Here is a 26,132-nt window from a genome sequence, read left to right as displayed (position 1 = left end):
GAGGAGCGGACAGCGGCAGGTGCGGCAGGAGCGGGGATTCAGGTGTTTGTGTATGTATATATGTATGTCTGTATGTGTGTGTTATGTAAAGGGCACTACTGGCCAGGGACAGTGTATACGGAGCATGGTATCACTACTGGGGGCACTGTATAAGGGGATCACTACTGGGGGCCTGCATAAGAGGGATCACTCCAGGGGGTGCTGCATACTGGGGGGTACTGTAGAAGGGGCACTACTGGGGGCCTGCATAAGGGGAACCAGTACTGGGGGCACTGCATAGGGGGACTGTATAAGGGGCACTGCATAGGGGGGATACTGTATAAGTGTGCACTACTGGGGGCACTGTATAAGGGGCACTACTGTGGGCCTGTTCAAGAGGGACCACTACTGGGGGTACTGTATAAGGGGCACTACTGGGGCCTGCATAAGGGGGACCACTACTGGGGGTACTGCATAGGGGGGACTGTATAAGGAGCACTGCATAAGGGCACTACTGGTGGCACTGTATAAAGGGCACTACTGGGGACACTGTATGAGGGTGCACTACTGGTGGCACTAATACATGGGGCACTGCTACTGGGGACATTGCATAAGGGGCACTACTACAGTGGGCATTGCAAGAGGGGCACTACTACTGGGGGCATTAAGGTGCATATGGAATGGAAAGGAATGTTCCCAGAGTGACGAGAAAAAGGGAAGGGAGTGTCCAGTTTACAAGCCCCCGGGCCGCGCCCCTTGTGGCATGTGACCACACCCGCTTTTCGGTGCACGTGCTTTCGCCGCACAAATGGGGGAGGGGGGGCGTGCTAATTTATCATCTTGCCCTGGGCTCCAAATACTCTAGTTATGCCACTGCTAAGGTGACCGTTTTTAGAAGTAGAGATGTTGCCCATAGCAACCTAACTAGCACCTTCTAGAAGATAATAGCTGGAATCTGATTGGTTGCTAATTGCTATGGGCAACATCTCCACTTCTAAAGACTCTCATTTTAGTAAATTTACCCCTAATTAAGAAAACAAATGACTGTTGCAATGAAAGTGGATTTCTGGTATATGAGGTAATTAGTTACTTATTTCTGTATGACCCTCTATGCATAGACATGCTCAGTGGGAAATGCTGAGGGTTTGCAGGTGCATAATTCCTTACCACTAATACGGAGTGGTAAGCAAATAAAAGGGGTCAGCGGCCCTCCTGTTTCCAATCCCCTATTCTGCGTTGATGATAATATTATTATATTGTTTATTTGTATTGCACCTACGCTTTAAATAATTAATATAGGGGCTCAATCCAATTACTCGCGGCTTACTCTTGGGTGTGGGTATATGCCACACTTACGGTACCGCCAGATTTGTGGATTTTTGTTTGCCATCCCATAGGGCTGTGTACAAACATCCACGATTCTGGTGGCGAATACCGATGCCGGCGTTTACACACCATTGCATTGGCAACTCGCCCCCCTCGCACCCAGGGGTGAATTAATTGGATTGAGCCCATTTTACGCTAAATTTACTGTACTGGAGGGGATTAAAATGGGATTTATTTATTACATACAGTGGTGATAGAATGTTTTCATTCCCTTTGGTATTTTTTACATTTTATTTTCTTACATCAGGGAGTCAAAATGGATTTATTCAACAATTCTAACCGTTAATAAACACAAAATAATTGGTCATGAAAAATTAATCCATAGCAAACAAACAAAACCAGTAAATTGCGAAAAGTGCCAAAGGGGAGAGCTCTTTTTATAGCCACTGTATTATTATACTTCATTTAATTCTGTAATTACATTTCTCTTGTAGACTTTGCACATTAATTATACAAGGTTTTTATTCAAGGGAAAGTGGATTACAGCCACCGCAGATTACAAATTAGGCCACTGATTAGACTTATCAGCATTTTACCATGTAACACCCTACAGGTCTGTCCTCATACAGTTTCAAAATGCCATACTGAGCTGCCCAGATAGGCGGCAAATCACCACTCACAGTGTACTACGGCTGCCGGGCTGCGACTTTAATGGCACAGGGATTCGTTTTAAACACATATAAAGTTGTAGATTAACGGAACTTGGCGTGAGAAAAAGCCACGGCTGCTGCATCATAACACTTTGCACACAGAGGTACAATTGTTGCACATCACATTGATTAGAGCAGTCTAGTAAAGTCGTTTTGTCGCTTCCAGTTGTTTTATTTGTGTGAATTATATGATAATTTTGAGCAAAAAGAAGCTTGGCACGGACGAGTTGCCCGGGACCTTGTGCCGAAAGGGACTGTTGGGAGCGTCTGAAGCACAGTTTATGCGAGAGGGTCTGTTCGGAATGTTTGAAGCACAGTGTATGCGAGAGGGGCTGTTCGGAATGTTTGAAGCACAGTGTATGCGAGAGGGGCTGTTGGGAGCGTCTGAAGCACAGTGTATGCGAGAGGGGCTGTTGGGAGCGTCTGAAGCACAGTGTATGCGAGAGGGGCTGTTGGGAGCGTCTGAAGCACAGTGTATGCGAGAGGGGCTGTTCGGAATGTTTGAAGCACAGTGTATGCGAGAGGGGCTGTTGGGAGCGTCTGAAGCACAGTGTATGCGAGAGGGGCTGTTGGGAGCGTCTGAAGCACAGTGTATGCGAGAGGGGCTGTTGGGAGCGTCTGAAGCACAATGTATGCGAGAGGGGCTGTTCGGAGTGTTTGAAGCACAGTGTATGCGAGAGGGGCTGTTGGGAGCGTCTGAAGCACAGTGTATGCGAGAGGGGCTGTTCGGAATGTTTGAAGCACAGTGTATGCGAGAGGGGCTGTTGGGAGCGTCTGAAGCACAGTGTATGCGAGAGGGGCTGTTGGGAGCGTCTGAAGCACAGTGTATGCGAGAGGGGCTGTTGGGAGCGTCTGAAGCACAATGTATGCGAGAGGGGCTGTTCGGAGTGTTTGAAGCACAGTGTATGCGAGAGGGTCTGTTGGGAGCGTCTGAAGCACAGTTTATGCGAGAGGGACTGTTGGGAGCGTCTGAAGCACAGTTTATGCGAGAGGGGCTGTTCGGAATGTTTGAAGCACAGTGTATGCGAGAGGGTCTGTTCGGAATGTTTGAAGCACAGTGTATGCGAGAGGGGCTGTTCGGAATGTTTGAAGCACAGTGTATGCGAGAGGGGCTGTTCGGAATGTTTGAAGCACAGTGTATGACTTGGGGAAACACATCTGTATCCTGGTTGTGCCATCCTGTTACATGTGGTAGAACCCCCTGGTCAGAAGTGTATTTCTCCAAAAATAAAATTAATTCAATAATAACAATAATTGCTAATTAATAAATTACAAACACAATAACAAATGTAATCGGTGACCACGTTTCCACCAACATGACTAGTTTTCCAGGATCTAGGAGCCAGACAGGCTAGTGCAGGGGTGGCCAACCAGTCGGAGGCAAAGAGGCCAAAAATATATATAGTCAATCAAAAAGAGCCGATAGCATGCAGTGCACACGTCTTTGGTATGACATTTGCAGGAGCATGACCTTGTGTCTCACCCCCATTTTTAGTCACGCTGGGGACGAGCCCAGGACATTAAAAATAAACATTTTACAATCTTCCCAATATACATTTTTTACTGTTGAAGTGAAAAAAAAAAGCCAGAGCAATATAGAAAACATTGAAATAGCCACGTTCACATAAAATTCATATTGAAATCCAGAACCACATAAAATACTTTGAGAATGCCAGTGCCCATTATGCTGTCCCCTGTAGTTGTGTCCCATATGCAATGCCCCCAGTAGTTGTGTCCCTTATGCAATGACCCCTGTAGCTGTGCCCATTATGCAATGCCCTCTGTAGTTGTGCCCCTTCTGCAATGCCCCCTGTAGTTGTGCCCATTAATCAATGCCCCCAGTAGTTATAGCCCTTGTGCAATGTCCCCTGTACTATGCCCATTATGCAATGCCCCCCAATAGTTGCCCCTTCTGCAATGCCCCCTGTAGCTGTGCCCATTAAGCATCACCCCCAATAGTTGTGCCCCTTCTGCACTGTCCCCAGTAGCTGTGCCCATTAAGCAATGCCCCCTGTAGCAGTTCCCCTCCTGCAATGCCCCCTGTAGTCGTGCCCCCAGCACTAGCTCCCCTCTATGAAGAAACTTACCTTTGTGCTGGCACTGCTCCACAACGTCAGGGCTCCCGAGTCTCGCCGCACCGTCGCTGCTGCTTCTTCTGCCGCCGGTTGAATCTAACTGGATCCAGCAGACGCGCGGGCTCCTCACATCGCGGGTGTCGTCATAACATCACCCGCGCACTGCATTGCTGGGAACGCTGGCCTCTGAAGCGATCAGAGGCTTCTTTGGGTATGTGCCGAGCCGCCAGCCGCATTAGAAGCTCAGAAGAGCCTCATGTGGCTTAAGAGCCGCGGGTTGGCCATCGCTGGGCTAGTGTATCAATAACCAGTCGCTGTGTTTCACAGTACGGCTCAATTCATACAACATCAGTTCAATAACTCAAAATAGAGTCCTTTTACTCTCATGTGTTGAATTGGACTGGACAAATAGAGATGGTCTTCTGTGAGTACTGTGTAGTCTTGTTTTACAGGTAACATTATTGGGGGTATAACTGTATTTTTCATAGGGAAATAAGCCACGGATAGAACTTCTCCCAATTTTATAAAGTCCCTTTATCTTTATTTTTTTACTTAAATGTGGCATTGGAAGTCTATTGTTACCTACACACTTGGCGATGTGCTCACGATCCGACATTGTGTCTGATTTCCTCTTGAACTCTCCCCAGCAGCTCCCCGGCAGTCGTGGGCACGATTTGGTGTTAAAAACTGTCCAATGTGACAAACGATCTATCGTGCCTCCTACTATTCCAGTACCTTCAGATCTGCCCTACAGCACGGCAGATCTGAAGATGCGATGTACGACCTGAGGGGACGCGCATTGGCATCGTGATCGTGAGTGGGCACTCATGATTTGGGCATATTTTACACGATTTGTCCTCGTGATGGGTCGGAATCGGTCAAATTGTGTAAAATATTGCTAAGTGTGTAGGCACCTTAAGTCCTGGCTTCCAATCCACAACACATGTGCAATTGGCTTCACACTTTCCTGGCGAAGCAGTACATTTAGTCAGTAAGTGTCGCCAGGGTCCAGCAGCGCTCAGGTGCCCCAACAAAATTTTCTATTGCTGCAATAAGTGCCAAATAATCTTTACAGTCGCTGCATATTGTTAAAAAGATCCTTTGGTCTCAGGGGAGGATGAGCAAGTTATTGTGGAGCATTTGGTCAAAATCATATCTGCCTAAGTTACGGAACTCCAAAGGGGATCTCCAAGGGGCGAGCGCAGCAATTTTCAGCATCACACTGCAGGGTTGGGGCCATGATGATGCATTATGCAACTTTAAGGCCCCATCCGCAGAACCGAGATCCGCGAGGGTGACCTTCTCATCCAGGAGGACTCTCCGAAATTTGGTAGTCTCCCAGACATTCCTGCAGCGCTGGCAAGTATGGATGGGCAAATTCTCCTTTGTTGCCAAACACCTTGTCCAACCACTGTTTGTAATCACTTTTTTAATCACCATTATAAGGAACATCATAGCTGGGACCTGGCTATATCGCACAGCTTGTACATGACATTAGTGAGCAGAGCTCTTTGCCTGCAACTCTTCATCGATAATTCATGATAAAATAACACGGGAGCATTAGTGTAACAGCATGGCACCCCTAAAACACAACAGCACATTCTCTGACACCCCCGGCTAAGCCTTGAAAGCCTGGACAGTTGTCAACAGAACACATTTATCTGCTTTAACCACTTAATTGATGCTTTTTCTTAAAAAAAAAAAAAACACTTAGAAATTTTCTTTTTTTAATTATTTAATATAGTTTACAAAGTATTTTTAATAATATATTTAAATATTGTATTTAAAAACAAATATATCTTGTGAGCAGATTACCTAATTTCTCCACCCGATCACTGTTTAGGCTTGATCCCCACTGGATCTTGGGGTATCAGGGATTCCCGCTTACCGTCAGTAATCGCCTGTTACTGACTCTGCCCACTGCGCAGTGGGCGTGTAACGTTGCTGTCACCACCAAATTTCTACCATCTGCGTTTGGAAACGCTTACGTACACCCACGCTCCTACTTGTATGAGTCAACCAGTTGCGGCCACACCTCCTGGTTGGTGTCGACTGATACCCACTGATCCATCGCAATGGTTCAGGCTCTGCACGGTAGCTGGCAGAGGGCTTGAGCTTGGAGACACTGGGCTCAATCCAGAACAGCCGGAGAACGGAATAGCGTTTGGCGCAATTCTGTTATCGCAGGATTCAGATTTAGACATTGTAAAGGCAAGAAGTTTATTGCTCAAATAGTCTTGAAAAAGACTCTTCCCATCAACTTTAAGGGGGTCAGCATACAGATGTTAAACAGCAGTACAGTCCTTGATGTTCAAAAAGATATATATAAACCATGCTCGCAGGCCTTCTTTTAAGTCCCATTCTTACAATACCACAGGTGGTAAATCCGCCCTGTGTTACTGAACCAATAAAACTATCTCACAAATTCTAAATAAATATGTCTTCATTTCAAAGTAGTGAACCAATTTCCTCCATTCTAATATTTACCACCCAAAACCAGTTGCTTCCTAAAACACAAATTGATTTAGCATACAGTATAACGGTCTCTTAAAATGTAGATATAACATTTCACAGGAAATGATAAATTACATTCATCCTTCTAAATACGAGTATCTATGCATCAAATTAGTTTGGATTTCCCAGTCTTAACACCTTCAATTCTTAGGAAGTTCTACAATAAGGAAACTCTTAAAAACAACCAAATTATTTTTCCCCAAAGCTGCTGAATAGTTTACACAGAGGCACACAGGAGGCTCCCTAGCCTGCATTTCAAAGAAAAGTCTTGTTCAGTCAACACCAACCCTCAACTACCAGGCTTAGGGCAATTACCATATCAATCCCTATGTCTAAAGAGCAGTTTGTCTCCAAATATCAATACCTTTTACATTTCTATAAGTGAATAGCCTGTACATTCAAACATGTCTCCCAAATTTTAAAGCTGCGCACATCGCTTTAAATACAAGATCACCCATAAATCTACAGTACACGGTGCCCAGCGCCTACATTGTCCCTTTAAATGGCACCGTGGCACGAGGGTTAAGCCCTTCAGTGCCGCGGCGGCCATTTTCGGCACATGTGGTCAGGCTCTGGCCAGATATCTGATATGTGTTTTGCACCTTCCCCCATCCCCCCGGGTCCACAGGTCCCCATTATAAAATTATCACCCCGCCCCTAGTGGCAATGGACCCCAGTGGTAATAAATCCTAATAATACTACTCCCCTAAATGGAAGTAATGAAATAATAATGGGCATACCCAAAATAAGCGCTTGATATGATCACAATGGCTTCCCTTGTACTGGATGGTGATATTTCATAAATCGAGCCCATTCTTCAAAAGCGCTAGACAGGCCCCCTTGGGTGTGGCCAGTCTTCCATTGTGATTTGGCTTTGCAATCATTATTATGTGGCCATGCCCCAGCTATGTCCTGATTACTTTCAAAATTGTCGGATATGCTGTAGCCAGAAACAGTCTAGAAATAATCCTTGAGTGTATATTTACTAAGCGGAGATTCTGATGTTGGGATTTAAAAGGGCAATAATAGTAACTGCAAAACAATACTGGTCTGTCTGTGATTGCTCACCTTTCCCCCCCGAAGTTTTGCTGCTTCAAGTGTGAAGACGCGCAAGTACAAAATCAGTATAAGGGCATGCATAGGTCCTTGAGGGTGGAGTTTCTCTGTAGAATGTTGGTGATATAAATCCTGACGCTATTGAATACTGCATATGTCAGGGGTGGCCAGACTTTTGGACTCGATCAATTTTTAAAACTAAAAGCTTTTGTGATCTACTGAGCCCGAAATAGGGGGCGTGGTATGCAAAAATGGGGGTGTGACCTCGCAGCAAGGGACGTGGGGTCTGTCCTGCCAAAATCACACATAGTATTCCCAATTACTCCACACAGCAGCACAATCTTATTCACATTACACCACGTAGTAGTCTCCCTTATTCACGTTACGACACAGTAGTGCCCCTTATATACAATGCGCACAGTAGTGCCCCTTATACAATGACCACTGTAGTAGTGCAAACTTATGTAATGCCCACTGTAGTAGTGCCCCTTATTCAATGCCCGCAGTAGTAGTGCCCCTTATGCAATGCCCCCAGTAGTAGTGCCCCTTATGCAATGCCCCCTGTAGTAGTGCCCCTTATTCAATGCCCGCAGTAGTAGTGCCCCTTATGCAATGCCCCCAGTAGTAGAGCCCCTTATGCAATGCTTTTGTAGTTGTGCCCCTTATGCAATGCCCCCTGTAGTTTTGCCCATTATGCAGTTCCCCCTGTAGTTGTGCCCCTGATGTAACGCCCCCTGTAGTTGTGCCCATTATTCAATACCCCCTGTATTAGAGCCCCTTATGCAATGTCCCCTGTATTAGTGCCCATTATGCAATGCCCCCTGTATTAGAGCACCTTATGCAATGCCCCTGTAGTTGTGCCCATTATGCAGTGTCCCCCTGTATTAGAGCCCCTTATGCAGTGCCCCCAGTAGTGCCCCTTATGCAGTACCCCCTGTAGTGCCCCTTATGCAGTACCCACAGTAGTGCCCCAAATGCAGTGCCCCCAGTAGTTCCCCTTATGCAGTGCCCCCAGTACTGGTGCCCACTGCCAGTGTAGAACAGGCCCCACTCCCCTGTGCAGTACTTACCTCTCTTCATGCTGGCCACCGCTCCACGCTGCGGCCGTCAGCGCTCGCCCTTTCACTCCCGCTTAGACTGCCACTGACTGGATCTAACTAGATCCAGCAGGCGCGCAGGCTCCTCATGACGCGGGTGACATGACATCATCCGCACGCTGCATCTCTGGGAACGCTGGCGTCTGAAGTGATCAGAGACTTCTTTAGTCTCTGATCACTTCAGAGACCAGTGTTCCCAGTTGCTGCAACAAGTTGGTCTCAATCTACAGACTGGAGCTCCGCAAGCTACCGGTAGAGCACAATCGACGTCTTGGCCGGACTTGGTATATGTGATATATGTGCACTCAGCATGCTGGGATAGCAGGACATGGAAAGCATATGCAAGACAATATACAGTAATTGATCATTTAGTATAAACCTTGTAAAACACTCAATTTTAAACGCTCACACATTAATAATGTCTTTAACACCTTAATGATATATTGTGCATTTTACATTTAGGTAACCCCTCATGACGCAAGCAGTACCTCCTTAAACCTACTGAGCGGTCAAAAATGGTTACTGAAATTTTATGTGAAAAACAATTAGTGTTTCATTTGTCATAGCTTATAGTACTAAACTTGTAGCCTAAAAAAAACCCCTACATTTACAAAGATAGTGATTAGTGGATGCTATTCTATATTGCATTCAATAGGGGTGAAAAATGTGTTTTGCAAATTCAACACAAGGAGAGATTTCTATTTGCGGCTGCATCTTTACAATCTCTCAGATAGGACTATGTTTTTTTTGTACAAGCATGGTCCAGTTAGGTAACGAGACCTTGCATAAATGTATTAAACTCGTACAAATACTTAAAATCAATAGTATGGCCTTAGGGCCTGGTTCAAGGATCGACGTTGATGCTATTTTCACGCAGATCTATCGATTGTTTGCCATTGCAAATGCATATAAGCCACTCTACGGATGTACAGAGGAATCCATTGCAAAGTGAGTGACAGGCTGTCATCGTTTGGGGGTGGTCACAGGGAGTGGTCAAAAAAACGCAGGCGTGCCTGTCCATTTAAACACCATTACATGGGCGTGCATAAATTAGCCACTGCAAGTGCATGCACGGCATGAAAACCCTCTGTGTGAGAGGAGAGCTCCCGAGTCTGCGGCTGGTCAGACCTGCCGCAAAGGCAAGATGGCCGCCGATGTGCATCGACGGTACCGATATTTACGCAGGTATGCATCGTCGCACGCAGGTAAGAACGCAGCAGTGGGTGAGTCTCAGCAGGACCCGGAAGGTTCGTTGACTCTCCCGGGACTCTGGGAAAACTTCCAGATATTCCCTGGGAGAGTAGGCAAGTGTGGCTCATGTCTATGAGCGTGTGACAGACAGCGTATACGTCCTCATTGGAGGTGGGGTATGACCCTATGCGGTGTTGGACGCTCTGACAAGAGCGCTCGCTCTGAATCAGGGCCCTCCTACCTAAAATTGGAACGGCCTCCTGGCCGCACGCATAGCTGTAGGTGACCACCAACAGCATATGCGAGCAGACAAAAAGATGGTCACGATGGTCAAGACCATCGCGACCATCGGGCTTGCGACGAGACCCTGCGGTAGGGTCTCGCTGCCGCAAGCCCAGGAGTGCTTTTGGCTCTATCAGAGCCAAAAGGACTCCCACTGACATCACTACGCCCCCGGCACGCCCACCATCGACAGCACGCCCGCTTTGGTGCGAGACCCATAACGACTGCTTGGCCGTCGCTATGCAGGTCTCGTGCATGCGCACGACGGAGCTCACATTGTCATGCGCATGCGCACTAGGGCACCATCGACCCGCTTGTGAGCGGTCAGCGCTCGCGAGCGGGTCTGAATCAGGCCCAGAGTTCACAGAATCGAAAATAGTGAGGAAACAGACACAACTCCCTAAATAAGCTCACAGAGAATTAATATATAATACGTCTAGTTTATATTATATTACTATTACCACGTATTTATATATCCTCAGCATATTCTGTTTACAGTTGTGGACAAGCACAGTAATAAGATAGACAGAGAGATACGAGGGTCCTGCTCGCAAGCTTAAGCTTGGTACAAACTGGCAGATATATTGGCCGAGCAATTGATCGGCCAATATATCGGGTGCCCGTCGGCCAGTGTGTACCAGCGATATGTCTGTGAACGATATCGTTCACGGGAATATCGCTTTGGCTGTGCTGCACAGCCGATGGCAGATATATCTGCAAACATATCTGTCCATCGGCAAGTGTGTACGGGCGATCAGCTGACCACCCCTAAGCATGCAGCAGTAGCCGCAGGGAGGGGGGGGCGGGACTCACGACTGCCTGGAAGATGATGGTTGTTCAGTGTATATGATCGACCATCATCTACAGATTTATCTGTTCAGTGTGTACCCAGCATTACAGTCTACAGTGTTCACTCTAGCTCCGGCGCAACTTTGTCCGAAAAGGCAGCGTGGCCATGAAAAGGGGGCATGTCTATAAGACGCGTCCCCTTTTCGTCACACATGGGAGTGTGCCCGGCACTTACGGACACGCCAGGCAGCCCCCAAGCGCTGCAGAAAGTGAGAATAGATACCGGGCGCATGCGCCCGGCGTCTATTCTCCGGCGGTGACCGTGTCACCGCACATTTCTCCACCCGCGGGACACTGCGTCCCGCGGGTGAAGACGGCACCCGCAGGCTGTGAGGGCAGGGCGCTTTTTGCCCTCCTTCTGGAGGGCAGGGTGCTTTTTGCCCTCCAGAAGGAGGGCAGGGCGCCGCGCCCCGCTAAAACAGCCTAGCGGGAACGCTAAGTCTATATACATTCCCATTGATAGATATAATATAAGTCTATATACATTCCCATTGATAGATAAATAAATTGTTTGTGGTTAAAACAAAGCACAGGGGGGAGCATTTACCAAAAACTATATTGACAAAAATTATTAAGAATAATGATATAAATGACTACAGTTATAGTATGAGTTCAAATCATTCCCATTATATAATGGGTTAAAATTACATATAGAGTAGTATATAATAAAACTAAATGCCAGGGGCATGATCTCTGCATGAGTAAGGACCTAATCTATGGTACTAACACCCACGTATAAAAAAATTATATTTCCTCCCTGCAGGAAAACAGTTCTCTCTCTGACAAGTGTAAATTGCCTGTATTAAAAATGTATCACAGTGCCTCACGTGTAGGGGGAACAAGGAACACGTGAAGCACATGTCAGATTTATTTGTCACCTCCAGTACAATGGTTGTTTTTTGCCAATACATTGTGAGTGTGCTGTAACCCAAAGGAACCCGTCAGACCTTCGGTTTCCAGTAAAACAAATGTCCCGGAACACAGAGGGGCTTATTTGGTAACATCAAATCTAGCTGCTACATTTTCCCTAAACCACAGCAAGAAGTTAGACATTATCTTCCATTGCCAAACTTATATTAGACAAATAAAAGATAATATAGATATAAAAGATAATTACTGAATAGTTGCTGTGATTCAGAGCAAATGTTGCACTTAAATGAGATTGTAGTAAATGAGCATTGAAATGTACTAAAGCAACATAAACATATGTACACAGTAGAACTAATTAGACAGTATAAGGCCTAATTCAGTGGTGGGCGCTAAAAGCACAGTTGCTGTATATTTGTACGTAGCGCCGGTGTGAAATTACGCAAAAGCCACAGAAGACGCTTTAAGTAAAAAGCTGCCAGCTTCTGTGAGCCGCCGCTGCATCCTGGGATGCAGCGTCGGGTATGAACATTAGACATCTGAGTAACGCTCAGGTTACTTGGGATGTCTGCTGAAATCACGCTGCCAGGGCCAGTGATTCTGCATCCAAGGAAGCAGCCATTTGCTTCTGCATGCGGAGAAAACGGATGTGGCTTTAGGGGCACTGAGAGCGATGTCCAGATTTTCACAGTGCAGTGCATGCGTAAATCTGCAAACATCAGCGGATTGCTCGAGAATCGATTTAGCGTTCACATCTGAATCAGTCATATAGTGCGAATAATACCCCTTTTACCCCAGAGCAAAAACCTAGGTTATTGCTGGGTCTGCCTGGGTCGCAGCTCAGTGTAAACAGATCCCTGAAAAATAACCTGGGTCAAGTGACCCGGCAGTCCAACCCAGATAACTGCCAGGGTCGGACCCAGAATGGACCTGGGTAATGGTGCAGTGTAAACGGCGCAACCCGGGTTATCCAACCTGGGTCATGCCTAAAATGAGCTGATTGGTGGCTGTGGAGCAGTCACCTCCCACTTTTTATGACCTCACAAGTTTAGCAGGGCAGACACAGGTTCGGTGTGAACGGGGCTGACCTGAGAATAACCCAGATTGATGGTGCTGTGTAAACGGTGTCTAACCTGTGTCTGACCTGAGTTGGAACCATGTCTGAAAACTCAGGTTGGACCCGGGTTTTTAATGAAAAAGAGGTATTATGTGCACACTTTCCTTCTCTTCTGGTATGTCCAGGAGCCTCATGATTTTCGGCGAGTGGACCAGCCTCTTGGTTTCCTCCCACTTATCCAATGAAGCAGGTGCTATGTGAGATGAAAAGCTTCAATTGGACGTCCTCTCTAGGGGTCTCCAAGAGGGATGGCATAAAATATATGGTAGTATGATTATGTATCCTACAGAAGATATTTAAATCATTTATGTCTAGCAGATATCTTTCTTAGTAAAACAACAGCACTCATATGTCTGATAGATGCATTGTTCACAAGTATAAAAAAACTGGTATAACAACACATATCATTAAATTCTGCCACCTTCAAACATACAATGTGATTATTTTTGTTTCTAGATTTGTAAATAATTTAGGAACAATAAAATCTTTATTTCTGTAGTGTTTGACATATGGATATGTGAATTTACTACATACTATGAAGTAACAACTTCATATAATAGTAAATTGGCAATCATATTTTATACTGCCACCGGACGTGGCATAACTACAGTCAGATAGAATTGACATCTAGTTGGTGCCAATGTAGAATTGCTCCAAAAAACGCCTCCGGAGATTATGTTCTGTGTCTGTAATACAATAGACTCAGGGTGTAACCCAGCAACAGCGCTTACATAGTGTATGGCTACAGGTGATCTTAAAAAAAAACAAAATAATTCCTCTTTGTTATGCAGCCAGTACCTATACTGGCGTTGAATCGTGCAGTAGTACAAGTAAATGATATACAAATTACTGGACTGGGATGTAGTTAGGAAGCTGGTGGTCAAAATGCCGACCGCCGGCTTCCCGACAGTGAAATCCTGGCATAGGACTAATGATAGACGTCTAAACACCGACACCTATCATTAGCCCCACGCCGAAATCCCGACGCCCAGCATACCGAACATAGGTAAGACGTGCGTTCGGAGGTGATAGCCGCATGGGGGGAGAGTTAGGTTTAGGGACTCCCGTGGGATCTTAGGGTTAGGCATCCCCCCTGAGGATTAGAGTCAGGCTAGGGGAAGGGGGGATTAGCGTCAGGCACCTCCAGGGGGGAGTTTAGGATGCGGGGAGAGGGGTTAGGTGTAGGCATCCCTGGGGGAGGTTAGGATTAGGCACTAGGGGGGAGGTTAGGTTAGGCACCCCTAAGGGAGGGTTGGGGGGGGGGAGAGGGGAGGGTTAGGGGTTTTACCTCTGTCGGGATCTTCATTTGCTGGCCTTCGAGCTTCAGTATTTTATCCGCCGGGCTTAGGTCCGGCGGTAGTTCATACTGATTCCACCGGACTGTACGAATTATTTAAAATAGAGATACGGTAATTGAAACATTTTCTTTTTCAGAAAATTTGCACCCAAAATACTATATATATATATATATATATATATATATATATATATAGTATGATAGCTGCAATTTGTTAGTATAAAGCCTGAGGGGGATGTATTAGCACAGTATGTGGATACCCAAACATCACACCTGTATACAGTGTATATGGTTGCTGAGCATCTCATTTCATGAACATGGGTGTTAATATGAGTTAGTTGCTGCAATAACAGCCTACACTAGCCTGGGAAGACTTTCCACTACATTTTGGATCCTGGCTGCGGAGATCGGCATCCATCCAGCCACAAGAGCATTGGTGAGGTCAGGCACAGATGTTTACGACAGTGCCTGGCCCGCAGTCAGCTTTCCAATTCATCCCAAAGGTGTTAGATGGGCGAGATGTTAGGGCTCTGTGCAGGCCAGTCAGCTCTTCCACACCAGCCATTTTTTATGGATGACGCTTTGTACACATGGACATTGTCATGCTGACACAGGAAAGAGCCACCACAGCTGTTGCCACAAAGTTGGGAGCACACCATTCTCCAGAATGCCATTGTATGCTGTAGCATTAAGATCTCCCTTCACTGAATCTGAGGGGCCAAGGTCAAACTGTGAAAAACAGTCCCAGACCATTATTACTCCTCCACCAAACTCTACAGTTAGCTTTATGCATTTGGATAAGGAGCGTTCTTCTGGCATCTGCAAAATCCAGATTTGTCTGTCAGACATCCAGATGGTAAAGGGTGGTTCGTCACTCTAGACTAGATGTTTCCACTGCTCCAGAGTGCAATGGTGGTGTGCTTTACATCACTTCAGTCATATGGCATGGCACATGGTGATCTGAGGCTTGTGTACGGCTGCTCGGCCATGGAAATCCGATCCCAACAAACAGTTCTTGTGCTAACATTCCTACAGCACTTTGGAACTCAGTTGTGTTTCAAATTAATTTGATGCGCTACTTGCTTCAGCAATCAGTAGTCCCGTCCTGAATGTGTCTTGCCTTCTGATTCTAGATGTCTCTGCTTTAGATTAACATCACTTTCAATTGACCGGGTACACTCTAGCAGGGCAGAAAGCATTTGAACTGACCTGAGGCCATATCAGTACAACCCATTCTATGGCTAGTGTTTGACTATGGAGATTGCATGGCAGCTATGCCTGATTGTATGCACTTGTTAGCAATGGGTGAGGCCACATTACAATGGTGCCTACATACTTTTGGCCACGCAGTGTAACTTCTAATATTGGACATTTTTTCATGACCAATACAGTATTAACTCCTTGTGTTTCCTTTACAGCTGTTGACTTATTATACTGGCGCGATGTGAAGCAGTCCGCGATTGTGTTTGGAAGTGTCCTGCTGATGCTCTTCTCTCTGACGCAGTTCAGCGTGGTCAGTGTTATCGCCTACCTAGCACTTGCTGCTCTCTCAGCCACAATCAGCTTCAGAATCTACAAGTCAGTTTTGCAGGCTGTACAGAAAACCGATGAGGGACATCCATTCAAGTAAGCGGCTCCTCACTACTATATGTCAGGTCTGATTTGTGTCCGGTTACATGATTTGGAAAGTACTGTTGGAAATATTTACTTCATTATTTGTTTTATACGGGCAAGTCAGTCCCTATAGAAGTTGAGCAGCCTAAAGGCGCTCACAAAACCATAAAATGTAGTCGTCTTTTGGATCAGAAAAAGAGAAAAAGGATATGATTTTACTGTGGCGCACTACAGGGTCCATCAATGTATAACATGTCATTCTCTGGAAAAACAATAAAATCACTTCTTTATTATTATTATTTAAAATATATTGTCCAAAACGTAAGGTAAAACTCAAGATATAGTTAATATAGAAGTAGATGTGTACAGATATATTGAAAATGTGATTAAAGACTCCTTCTGTTGTCGGTCATAACACGTGATTTATTTATGTGTATTTGAGTCATGATTTGATTAAAATTATGCATGAACGGTATTCACAGATATCCTCTGATATAGTTACAATTTTTTAATGAGATATTATTTTTCTGTGACTATGTTTCACTAAATCAGCTCTTCTGATATAGGAGAAATAGCCTCTTATGGCACACATCCACTAGCAGACATGAAAACGACCGCGCGATTACTACATTGTAACCGGACAGTCGTTTGTCAGTCTGTGATGAGCCTGCACTGACCGAGCAGTCATTCAGTGCAGGCACATCAATCGTCTGCAAATATGCTCAACCTGACGTTATCGTCAGGTTGTACAACATATTTGTCCGATGATAGATGTCTAAGCGACCAACAGGAACGCGCATCGCTGGTCGTTTTGGACATTTTTTTTAAACAATCGGCAAACGATTTTCAAACAATTATTTCAATCGCTCAATTTAATCGTCTAGTGGATGTGTGCCTTTACACTATAACTTATCTGCAACAATGTTTCCACCTTGTGACTATATTTTTATTTACATTTGTATCAATGTCTATTTGTATGTGTATTTCAGTGATGCTTTGGTTCAAATTATACATGAATGATATTCACAGATATCTTCTGATATATTTACAATTTCTTAATGGGATATTTTGTTTTGTGACTATGTTTCACTAAATCAGCTCTCCGGATATAGGAGAAATAGCCTCCGATGCTAAAACTCTAAGCTGCAACAATGGGGGTCATTCAGACCCACTCGCGAGCGGCAGGGAGCTCCGTCGTGTGCATGCGCGAGACCCGGCGAGCGACGGGCTTTCCATCGCTCGGGGTCTCGCACCAAAGGGGGCGTGCTGTTGATGTTGATTGACAGCACGCCCCCTTTGGTGGGCGTGCCTGCCAGACGGAGGCGTTCCCATGGGAACGCCTACCATCTGAAGCCGGCCCCACTGACATCATTAGTGATGTCAGTGGGAGTGATTTTGGCTCTGATAGAGCCAAAATCACATAAGGGCTTGTGGCTGGGAAACCCGACCGCAGGGTTTCCCTCGCAAGTCCGATGGTCGCGATGGTCAAGACTATCGCGACCATCTTTTTGGATGCCCGTATATGCTGTGGGTGGTGACCCACAGCTATATGAGCGTCCAGGAGGACGCTCCATTTTAATGGAGGAGGGCCCTGATTCAGAGCGTGCGCTCTGGTCAGAGCGTCCGGCTCTGAATCAGGCCCAATGTTTCCACTTTGTGACTATATATAAATTGACAGATTGAACGATATCGTTATCGTTCAATACTCAATAATCGTTTGAAAATCGTTTGCAGATTGTTTTAAAAAATGTCTAAAACGACCAGCGATGCGCACTGCCGCTGGTCCTTTAGACATCTATCATCGTGCAAATATGTTGTACAACCTGACGATAACGTCAGGTTCAGCATGTTTGCAGACGATTGATGTGCCTGCACTGAATGACTGCTCGGTCAGTGCAGGCTCATCACAGACTGACAAACGATTGCACAGTTACAATGTCGTAATCGTGCGGTCGTTTTCATGTCTGCTAGTGGATGTGTGCCTTAAGAGGCTATTTCTCCTATATCCAAAGAGCTGATTTAGTGAAACAGTCACAAAAAATAATATCTCATTAAGAAATTGTAAATAAATCAGAGGATATCTGTGAAAACCGTTCAAGTATACTTTTAATCAAATCATCACTTAAATACACGTAAATAAATCACGTGTTATGACCGACAACAGAAGGAATTTTTAATCACATTTTCAATATATCTGTACACATCTATTTCTATATTAACTATATCTTGATATTATCCAAATATTTCGCCTTACGTTTTGGACAAAATATTTAAAAAAATAATAATAATAAAGAAGTGATTTTATTGCTTTTACAGAGAATGACATATTATACATTGATTGTATGTGACTGTCTCATCTTGCTTATTGCGCCGATATTCTGCATAGAACCTCATGCTTGCAATCGTGTGTGGATTCAAATGTATGTGACTGTATCTCTTGCATAGTTTCTCTTCTTGTATAGTCTGTATTGGTCAGTGAAGCATAGTTTAAGGTATATATCTGGCCTGGTTTTTGCTACAACTCAGAGCAAGTTATCTCCTTTGATCAGCAAGCCAATTGAGTCAGTTGTAGCCTGTCTTAATCAAGGGATACCACTCCTTATATTCAGTCTAGGGGCAGCTGGGGTTAAAAACACCAAGTGTTAAATGCACAAAGTGTGATTACATAACAGTTAATCAAACAGTTGAACAAACATTGACCAACATCTAAGGTAATTTCAGATTAGGATACCGATTACTTTAAAATTTGTCTAAAAAAACAAACCTAAAACTCACCATGTACTACACATTTCTTTTTTTCAACTCCCTCCTTTGTATTTTCTCTAAGGATATAACATCCCTAACTCTCCCTGCATCTCCCCTCTCTGGGCACACTGCCGCCCTATTGAGTCACTCACCTCCTCTAAAAACTAATGAGATTTCTTTTCATCAAAAATTTACTATTACAGCCTCATTGTGTCACTATAAAAAATTTTTACACACCTACAATTATATCTACTTCTCCATTCTTCTGCTTTTATTATCTGGTGACATATCACCAAATCCAGGCCCCACACACGGACAGCGGAAATACTATGGAATAAATATCCTGCAAACCTCACATGTCTCCCATCACCCTCCAAATCTATAAATGTGCCTTATAGAATTCACACTTGATCACAACTTATTATTTTACATCTGAACATCTCTTTACAATAACTACTTTTACCAATTTCTACATTTACCTGAGACTGCTGGTTTATACGTTAACCAAACTCTCTAAATAGCCCTTCATGAAGTGGCTTCAGCTACCCGTCAGACTTCACGTAAACTGATAACAGCCATGGCTTTCCACAGACGCCTACAAAAACTGCCTCTTAAAGTAGAATGTCAGTGGCATAAATCTTAATTCAAATGACTTCCACACATACTGTAAAATAGGAATCCACCCATCTGTCATCCTAACCCTCTGTCCCATGCTCACTGTCTACCCCATCCGTGTCACCCCTGTCTGTTTGCCCATCCCCTCTAGAATGGAAGCTCTCACGAGCAGGGTCCTCTTTCCTCTTGTGCTTATCCTTTCTTTACTTATATTATCTGCTCTATACTCAAAAGCACCTAACCCGTGACTTTTGCCATCCTGCTTCTGTTGCAGCAGTGTTTATATACCATGTACTTGTATTGCATTGTCTTAAACTGTATGACACTGTTTTCTTGTTCTGCTCAACTGTCTATGTACTATGTCTATGTACTATGTTTGTGCACTATGTTTATGTACTATGTAAGGCGCTGCGGAACCCTTGTGGCGCCATATAAATAAAGGATAATAATAATAATTGACCCTGTAGTGCACCACAGTAAAATCTTGTCCTTTTTCTCTTTTTCTGCAAAATAAATAATGACAAGATTGTTAGGTAGCACCTCCACCAAATTAATCTGCAAGAAGATATATTTAAAATATTAGAACACCCTGATGGAGTGAAGAGGTAAAGAGCAGGTATTATACTGCATATTCTCTGGATTTGAGGTTGACCTATAAGCATAAATATATCAGTGCGGGACCACACCTGAATTTGTTTTGTTTTGTCTTTTGGTTCAGGCAGATGCAGAAAACCTTTGATATATTATTTTTCATGTCACGACATCACGCTGAAGTTTTTTCGGACTTTCAATAGTAGGTTTTCTTCTCCCAAGCAGACAGGCTGGCAAGCATAGACCTTGTTTTATCCTTCCTTGAGGAGTTAGGACACACAATTATGGGTGTTCCTGGACTTGCTCTGCGCGATACATAATGACCACTCACATACTGATGTGTCCTGCTACATCTTTGCTGCGTGCACAGCAAATAGCGCCATGCATGGCGTGAGGCGTGTGCCCACGAGTGGATATGCGCACTGCATTCACCCCCGCGCCACCATAGGAATGCATGGTGCGATTGCAGTGCACGCCGTAGCATAGCGTATGCTGCTGCTGGTAATCGCGCGACATGATGCGTGCGCATGTTTGTAGTGCGATCAGCAAAAATGTAGTAGGATACATCTGTATCAGCAGATTGATCTGATTGTCTGTTGTGTTTGGGCCCCATATGTACTAAGCATCGGAATGCGGTGCATTCTGGTGCTTCGTCCCGGTGGGTAACTCCATCTTCAGGTGGCGTTACCCAATAGAAGCCTATATGTTTCTAATCGGAACACTCCCCCTGCATGCACAGAAGGACGCCAGAGAGACTCCTGGGTTTTAAACCCGACAGTCACTTTATCTGAAGGCATCGCAAAGGACAGCTCTTATTGTGAGAGCTGTCCTTTGCGATGTTCTAAGTACATACCGCAGTATGTACCCAATGAGAGGCGGTATGTACCACATCGCGGATGCTTACATCCAGCCCTGCGTCTTCTGTGTGTGTCTGCCAACGGCACCATCAGATGCCCCTTGTGATCCATTCTCCTAAGTCGAATGGCGAATAGCCAGATTTAACATAATTGAACCAGTATCCAATTCGGCCTCCATATGTGTGGCTAAATTGGGAATGGTAAAAGTTAATGCTCATTTTTAATTATTTAATCATTCATCTCTTTTTACTAATACTCTAATCAGTGTTGGCATAATTTTTTTTTTATTATTTTACTAATCTTAATCATTGTAACATGTTTTAAGAGTTTATTATTGGATATACAGTTGCATTTTTTGTTTGATCTATTCTGGCTACATTCTGTGTTTCTTGAGGGAATTTCAGCACTTTTTATTTAAATCATTTACATTTGTTTTATTCTATTTTTTTATTTAGAGCTACATCTGATTAGGGCCATTATGATATCAATCAGGAGGGGCAGAAAATGCAGACAATGGCCCTCATATCTGAAGGAAAATCGTTCATATCTGACATGCCTGAACGATGGACGATCAATGATGCGCGTTCCCGATGGTCAGATAACGATTTCTGACATCTGATGTGTTTGCAGTCAGACTTGGACGATTCCATTCATTTTAATGCAGTCAAAAATCGTTCAATCATTCAAATCGTTCAAAACTTTGGTAAAATCGTTCAAATCGTTTAATCGTTCATCTGACAAATCTGACAAGTCTGACAAATCTGACCGTGTGTATGCTCCATTAGGCTCAGTCAATGAAATTGTTATATTAGTTACAAAGCGAAACCTAACATTTTGGAAAAAAAATTGTTGTTATAATAAATTGTCCCTATATTAATTTAAATATTGTTATGACGCAATTGTTATATTTCTACATTCATTATTTTATTAGTGTTGTTTTGTAACTGATGCAACAATGTAATGCAATGAATTGTTACATGATACATTAGTATTAATCCCCTGTGACTAATACTATCGTTACCTTTGTAGCACTACAATATTTCCTGTCTCATACAGTTCTAACATCATGTTTGACATCAGTGTTATAAAGTGTCAGATATTATGGGGTAGATTTACTGAAGCTTCTAAAACAGACAAGTGGTGATGTTGGCCATAGCAACCAATCAGATTATGTGTATCATCTTCTAGAATGCAATCGAGAAATGATAGCTAGAATCTGATTGGTTGCTCATCACCACTTGTCTGTTTTAGATGCTTCAGTAAATATACCCCTAAGCCTTGTGATATATTCTATTTTTATTCCATTTCTAAAATCAGTCAGAAGTTTAATTGCATTTGCATCCAGTGTAGTTTAACCAATCTATATATTTAGTAGATGGAAGTAGTTTTAGCAGCTTTTTATTTATTTGTTTTAACTTAAGATATTTCTGCAGATGATGGCCGTTCATACACACTGAACGGCCATCATCTGTGTCTGGCTGCGGGTCCCGGCGGCCAGGGGGCATGTCGTGGGCGTGTCCCAGCGGGCGGGGGAGGGTCTGCAGACCACCCATACACACCTTCCGATGGACAGATATGTCTGCAGTCATATCTGTCCATTGGCTGTGCAGCACAGCCAATGCAATATGTCAGCGAACACTGACGTTCACCGACATATCGCGGGTACACACTGGCCGACGGGCAGCAGATATATTGGCTGATCAATTGATCGGCCAATGTATCTGTCAGTGTGTACCCAGCATTAGTCGGTAACTACTTACTAGTCTTCTGTCTAAACATGAAAATACCCCACCTACTGTACTGCTATTGCAGGAGGCAGCACGGGATGTAGTTATTATCCCAGCTGGCAGGATGTGGGCACTCAGAATGCCGGTGCCGGAATCCCGACACCAATCAGAATCCCGACCTTAAGTAATGAGATTAGGGGGAGGGTTAGGCATTTGGGCAGGGGCGTATCTATTATGGGTGCAGGGTGTGCGGTGCATATGGGCACCCGGGTTATGTAAAACTTACCTCTCTGAGGTCCCGCATCGGGTCTCCCAGCACTGCTCAAACGCCGGAAAATTGCCGTCGCCGCCATTTTTTCCGGCGTTTTGCACATATGCTGTGAGGATATCGCCAGGAAAATGGAGCCACGCCATTTACCGGTGATCTGCGCATGCGCAATAGATACCGGGCACACTCTAGTGCCCAGAGTCTATTGATTCTGCGGTGGCCAGCCAGCTGCGTCAGTCGGCTGCCGGCCGCCGGAGTGAGGGGGGGGGCCCGTGACGGGGGATGCACACGGGCCCCCTCCTCTCAAAAGACGCCCCTGCACTTGGGGGAGGGATAGGTTTAGGCTGCGGGGAGGGAGGGTAAGGAGAGTATAGTTACATCCTTCTGTTGGGATTGTGACCCTGTCGTGATGCTATAGTCGGGCTGCTGACCGCCGACAATTCGTAACTAACCTGATAGCACTACTGGAACAAAATGTCATTTTATTTTGAAGTTTAGAATATATATACACATAAATGTAGGTACCACTAACCGATGCCTAATTTAGGAATGTTCCTGCTTTTTTCTAACTATCAATCTTAACCGTGGATATTTATTTCAGCCAAGTTCATATTGATAATTCCTAAAGTTTAAAATGGTGCAGGAACGTGTCAGCAGAATTGTGGAAGTAGTCATCCCTTAGGTCACCCAAAATATATTCCCACTACGGTACACCATGGCCTGGCTAAACCAACGTTCCATACTGCATCTATTTCCATGACTGATACGTTATGTGTCCGTTGTATAAGATGTGATGGGTCTGATCATTCCCGCCACACTAGTAACTCACTGAAGATGAATGGAGAAATCTATGCTCCAAATTGTAAATGGCAGAATAAATCAAGTTAATGTTGGGACCCCACCTCTAATGTAGTAATGCAAAGTCTAGGCTTGGTATGTTTAGGTGTGTTTCGTGCAAGGGGAGCTGAATAAGGTAAGTGGATTTCAGTGACCGATAACTATTGTTACTTGTTCAGAAAAGATGATCTCTAGCAAAAGTTCATATAATAAACTGTACTTGTTACATTGCAGGAGCTATTTGGATATGGAAATCTCCCTTTCTCAAGAACAAATCCAGAAGTACACAGATTGCCTTCAGGTGTACACAAACAGCATAGTCCGGGAGCTGAGGAGGCTGTTCCTAGTACAGGACCTGGTGGACTCACTGAAGGTACAGATGATTCATGTAGATCTGGTATAATACAAAATCAAGTAAAGATCTCTCAGCCCCAACATGAGCCAATCCACTCGGTGCAAAGTGCACTAATATTTTTCCATACTTTTCCTAATGCAATGATCTGGGTTCAATGAACAAATGAAATAGTTAATGTTAACAAAACACCTCTCACTAATTAAGTTGATCTTTAATATTGGTTGAAGTGGGCACTGATGAAGTTTCATGCTTCTTTGGAAACTGTTAGAGCACTTGTGGAATCATCCTCCACGCGCTCCATTGCAAACAATTCCAATGCAGTTAAGCAGGATCCAAATAACAATTGGAAACAAGTATAGAGTATGGGTTTCTGCAGCTAATCACTAGCAAATAGCAATACGCCCCTTCCAGTATTCCAGATTCAAAAGTATGTATAAACTATGGCATACCCTCCTCATACACTGGTGTATCTAAGCATGTCATGCGAGATGCAATCTCTGCAGACTCTCAGGGCACTGCAGTCCCCATAATTTTCTATATTTGATTAAAACATAATTATTTGCATTTGAAATACTCTTCAATATTAAAAATTACCTTATAAAGCTAGAGTCCAATACAATTAGGCATTACATCTAATATGTAGTAAAAAGGAATTTTATAGGTTAGTTCAGAGGTTCCCAAACACGATCCTCAGGGCTCCCCAACAGTTCAGGTTTTAGAGACATCCATGGTTGAGCACATGTGGTTAAATCAAATTGACTGAGGTACTAAATAAGTCACCTGTGGTCAAGCATGGATATTCTTAAAACCTGGACTGTTAGGGTGCCTTGAAGACCGAGTTTGGGAACCTCTGGTTTAGTTGATCAAGACTGAAAAAATATTTTCAGGGACTTGGGAGAAATGTATAATATCTGGGAGTGTCCCTGGGACTCTATGTGATAGCCAGGGGTGCTGAGAGCCCTGCCAGGCCTGGGGAAGGGGAGGTGGCCTAATCACGGGAGGCGTGGCCATGCCCCTTTACAGGGAAAAATGCTGGGCGCTGTGAGCCCCTCAGCCCAGCGCAAAGCCAGGAGGGGCGCGATCAGTGTGATCGCTCCCCCCCACAGGCACAGGAGACTGCTGCAGCTTGTGCTCAGCCGCCGCGAGCAGTCTCCCACTGCAGCCCAGCACACAGCAGCGTGCGCTAGGCTACTGTGAGGGAGGGGGAGGGAGGATGGCGGTGCCGGACCCCTTCAGCAAGCCCGGGCCCGGGTATTTCGTACCCGCCCTCCCTCTCGGCGCCCCTGCTGATAGCTGGCAGCCATGCACTTGATAGAGGAGATTCTCTTCTTTGAAACAAGGTATTTTATCATTTTAGGATCTAAGGGAGATTGCATATAATTTACTAGTGCTGGTTTAAATTCAAACAATATCAAATAGAAAGATTGCATAAAATTGGATTAAAATGTAAATTTAAAAAAAAATTATTACAAAAACAAACAACCTAGCAAATGAAGAACCTGTAAATGTTTTTGTCACAAGGCTGGCATTGTGGCACAGTGGTTGCTGGGGACAGGTCCTATCTGTGTGGACTTTGAGTCCTCTCCCTGCCTATGACAGATTGCTCCTGTTCTGGTTTTCTCCCACAGGCCAAAAAGCTACTTACCTTCTCTCCCGCAACGTCCGGGAGACTCGCGATTTTTAGGGTAGTCCCCCAAAAGAGTGGGTGGCCCATCTGCGTCCCGCCCACGTCCTAGTGAAGTGGGCAGGATGGGGTGTGTAATGCTAGAAATTGCAAATCTGTGGGAGGGGACGGAACCAATTTGACGCAATTAAATGAATATCATTAAATTTTGGCCCTGCGCCCTCATCATAGACCCGTGACTTACAGCATTAGGCTTAATAACATGGATCTCCCAGTCCTACCCCCTCAGTGGCCAGCTGCAACTCCTCTGCATGCATGGTGGGCTCTCAAGGAGAAGTCGCCATGATACATAGACACCCAATATTGAGGCCTTGGTTGTGCCTTCTTGACTGGCCCAAGGCCCTGGTCAGACAAGGACAATGGTTATTGCACAAAGATGTGCCCGAAACTGTACGCAGATCTATGCAATTTCAGTTGGCATATCTTGGAGGTAACGGGAGTGGCTAGCCGGACTCGGGTGTGTCGGGACCAGCGATTGC

General features: G+C 44.7%; 1 protein-coding gene across 1 annotated transcript in view; it reads left to right on the top strand.

Annotated features, from left to right (window-relative positions):
- RTN1 (reticulon 1) overlaps positions 1 to 26,132 on the top strand; it is a 228,157-nt gene that overhangs the window by 196,197 nt on the left and 5,828 nt on the right. The window contains exons 4-5 of the mRNA XM_088473717.1: positions 15,779 to 15,986; positions 23,849 to 23,987. Coding sequence (XP_088329843.1) covers positions 15,779 to 15,986; positions 23,849 to 23,987 — 347 coding nt within the window. The remainder of the gene's footprint in view (positions 1 to 15,778; positions 15,987 to 23,848; positions 23,988 to 26,132) is intronic.

This window comes from Taudactylus pleione, unplaced genomic scaffold (genome assembly GCF_031769625.1).
Source record: "Taudactylus pleione unplaced genomic scaffold, aTauple2 ptg000139l, whole genome shotgun sequence".
In the NCBI taxonomy this organism is placed as follows: Eukaryota; Metazoa; Chordata; class Amphibia; order Anura; family Myobatrachidae; genus Taudactylus; species Taudactylus pleione.
Note: the sequence above shows the minus strand (reverse complement) of the source record. Positions and strands in the feature narration are given on the sequence as shown.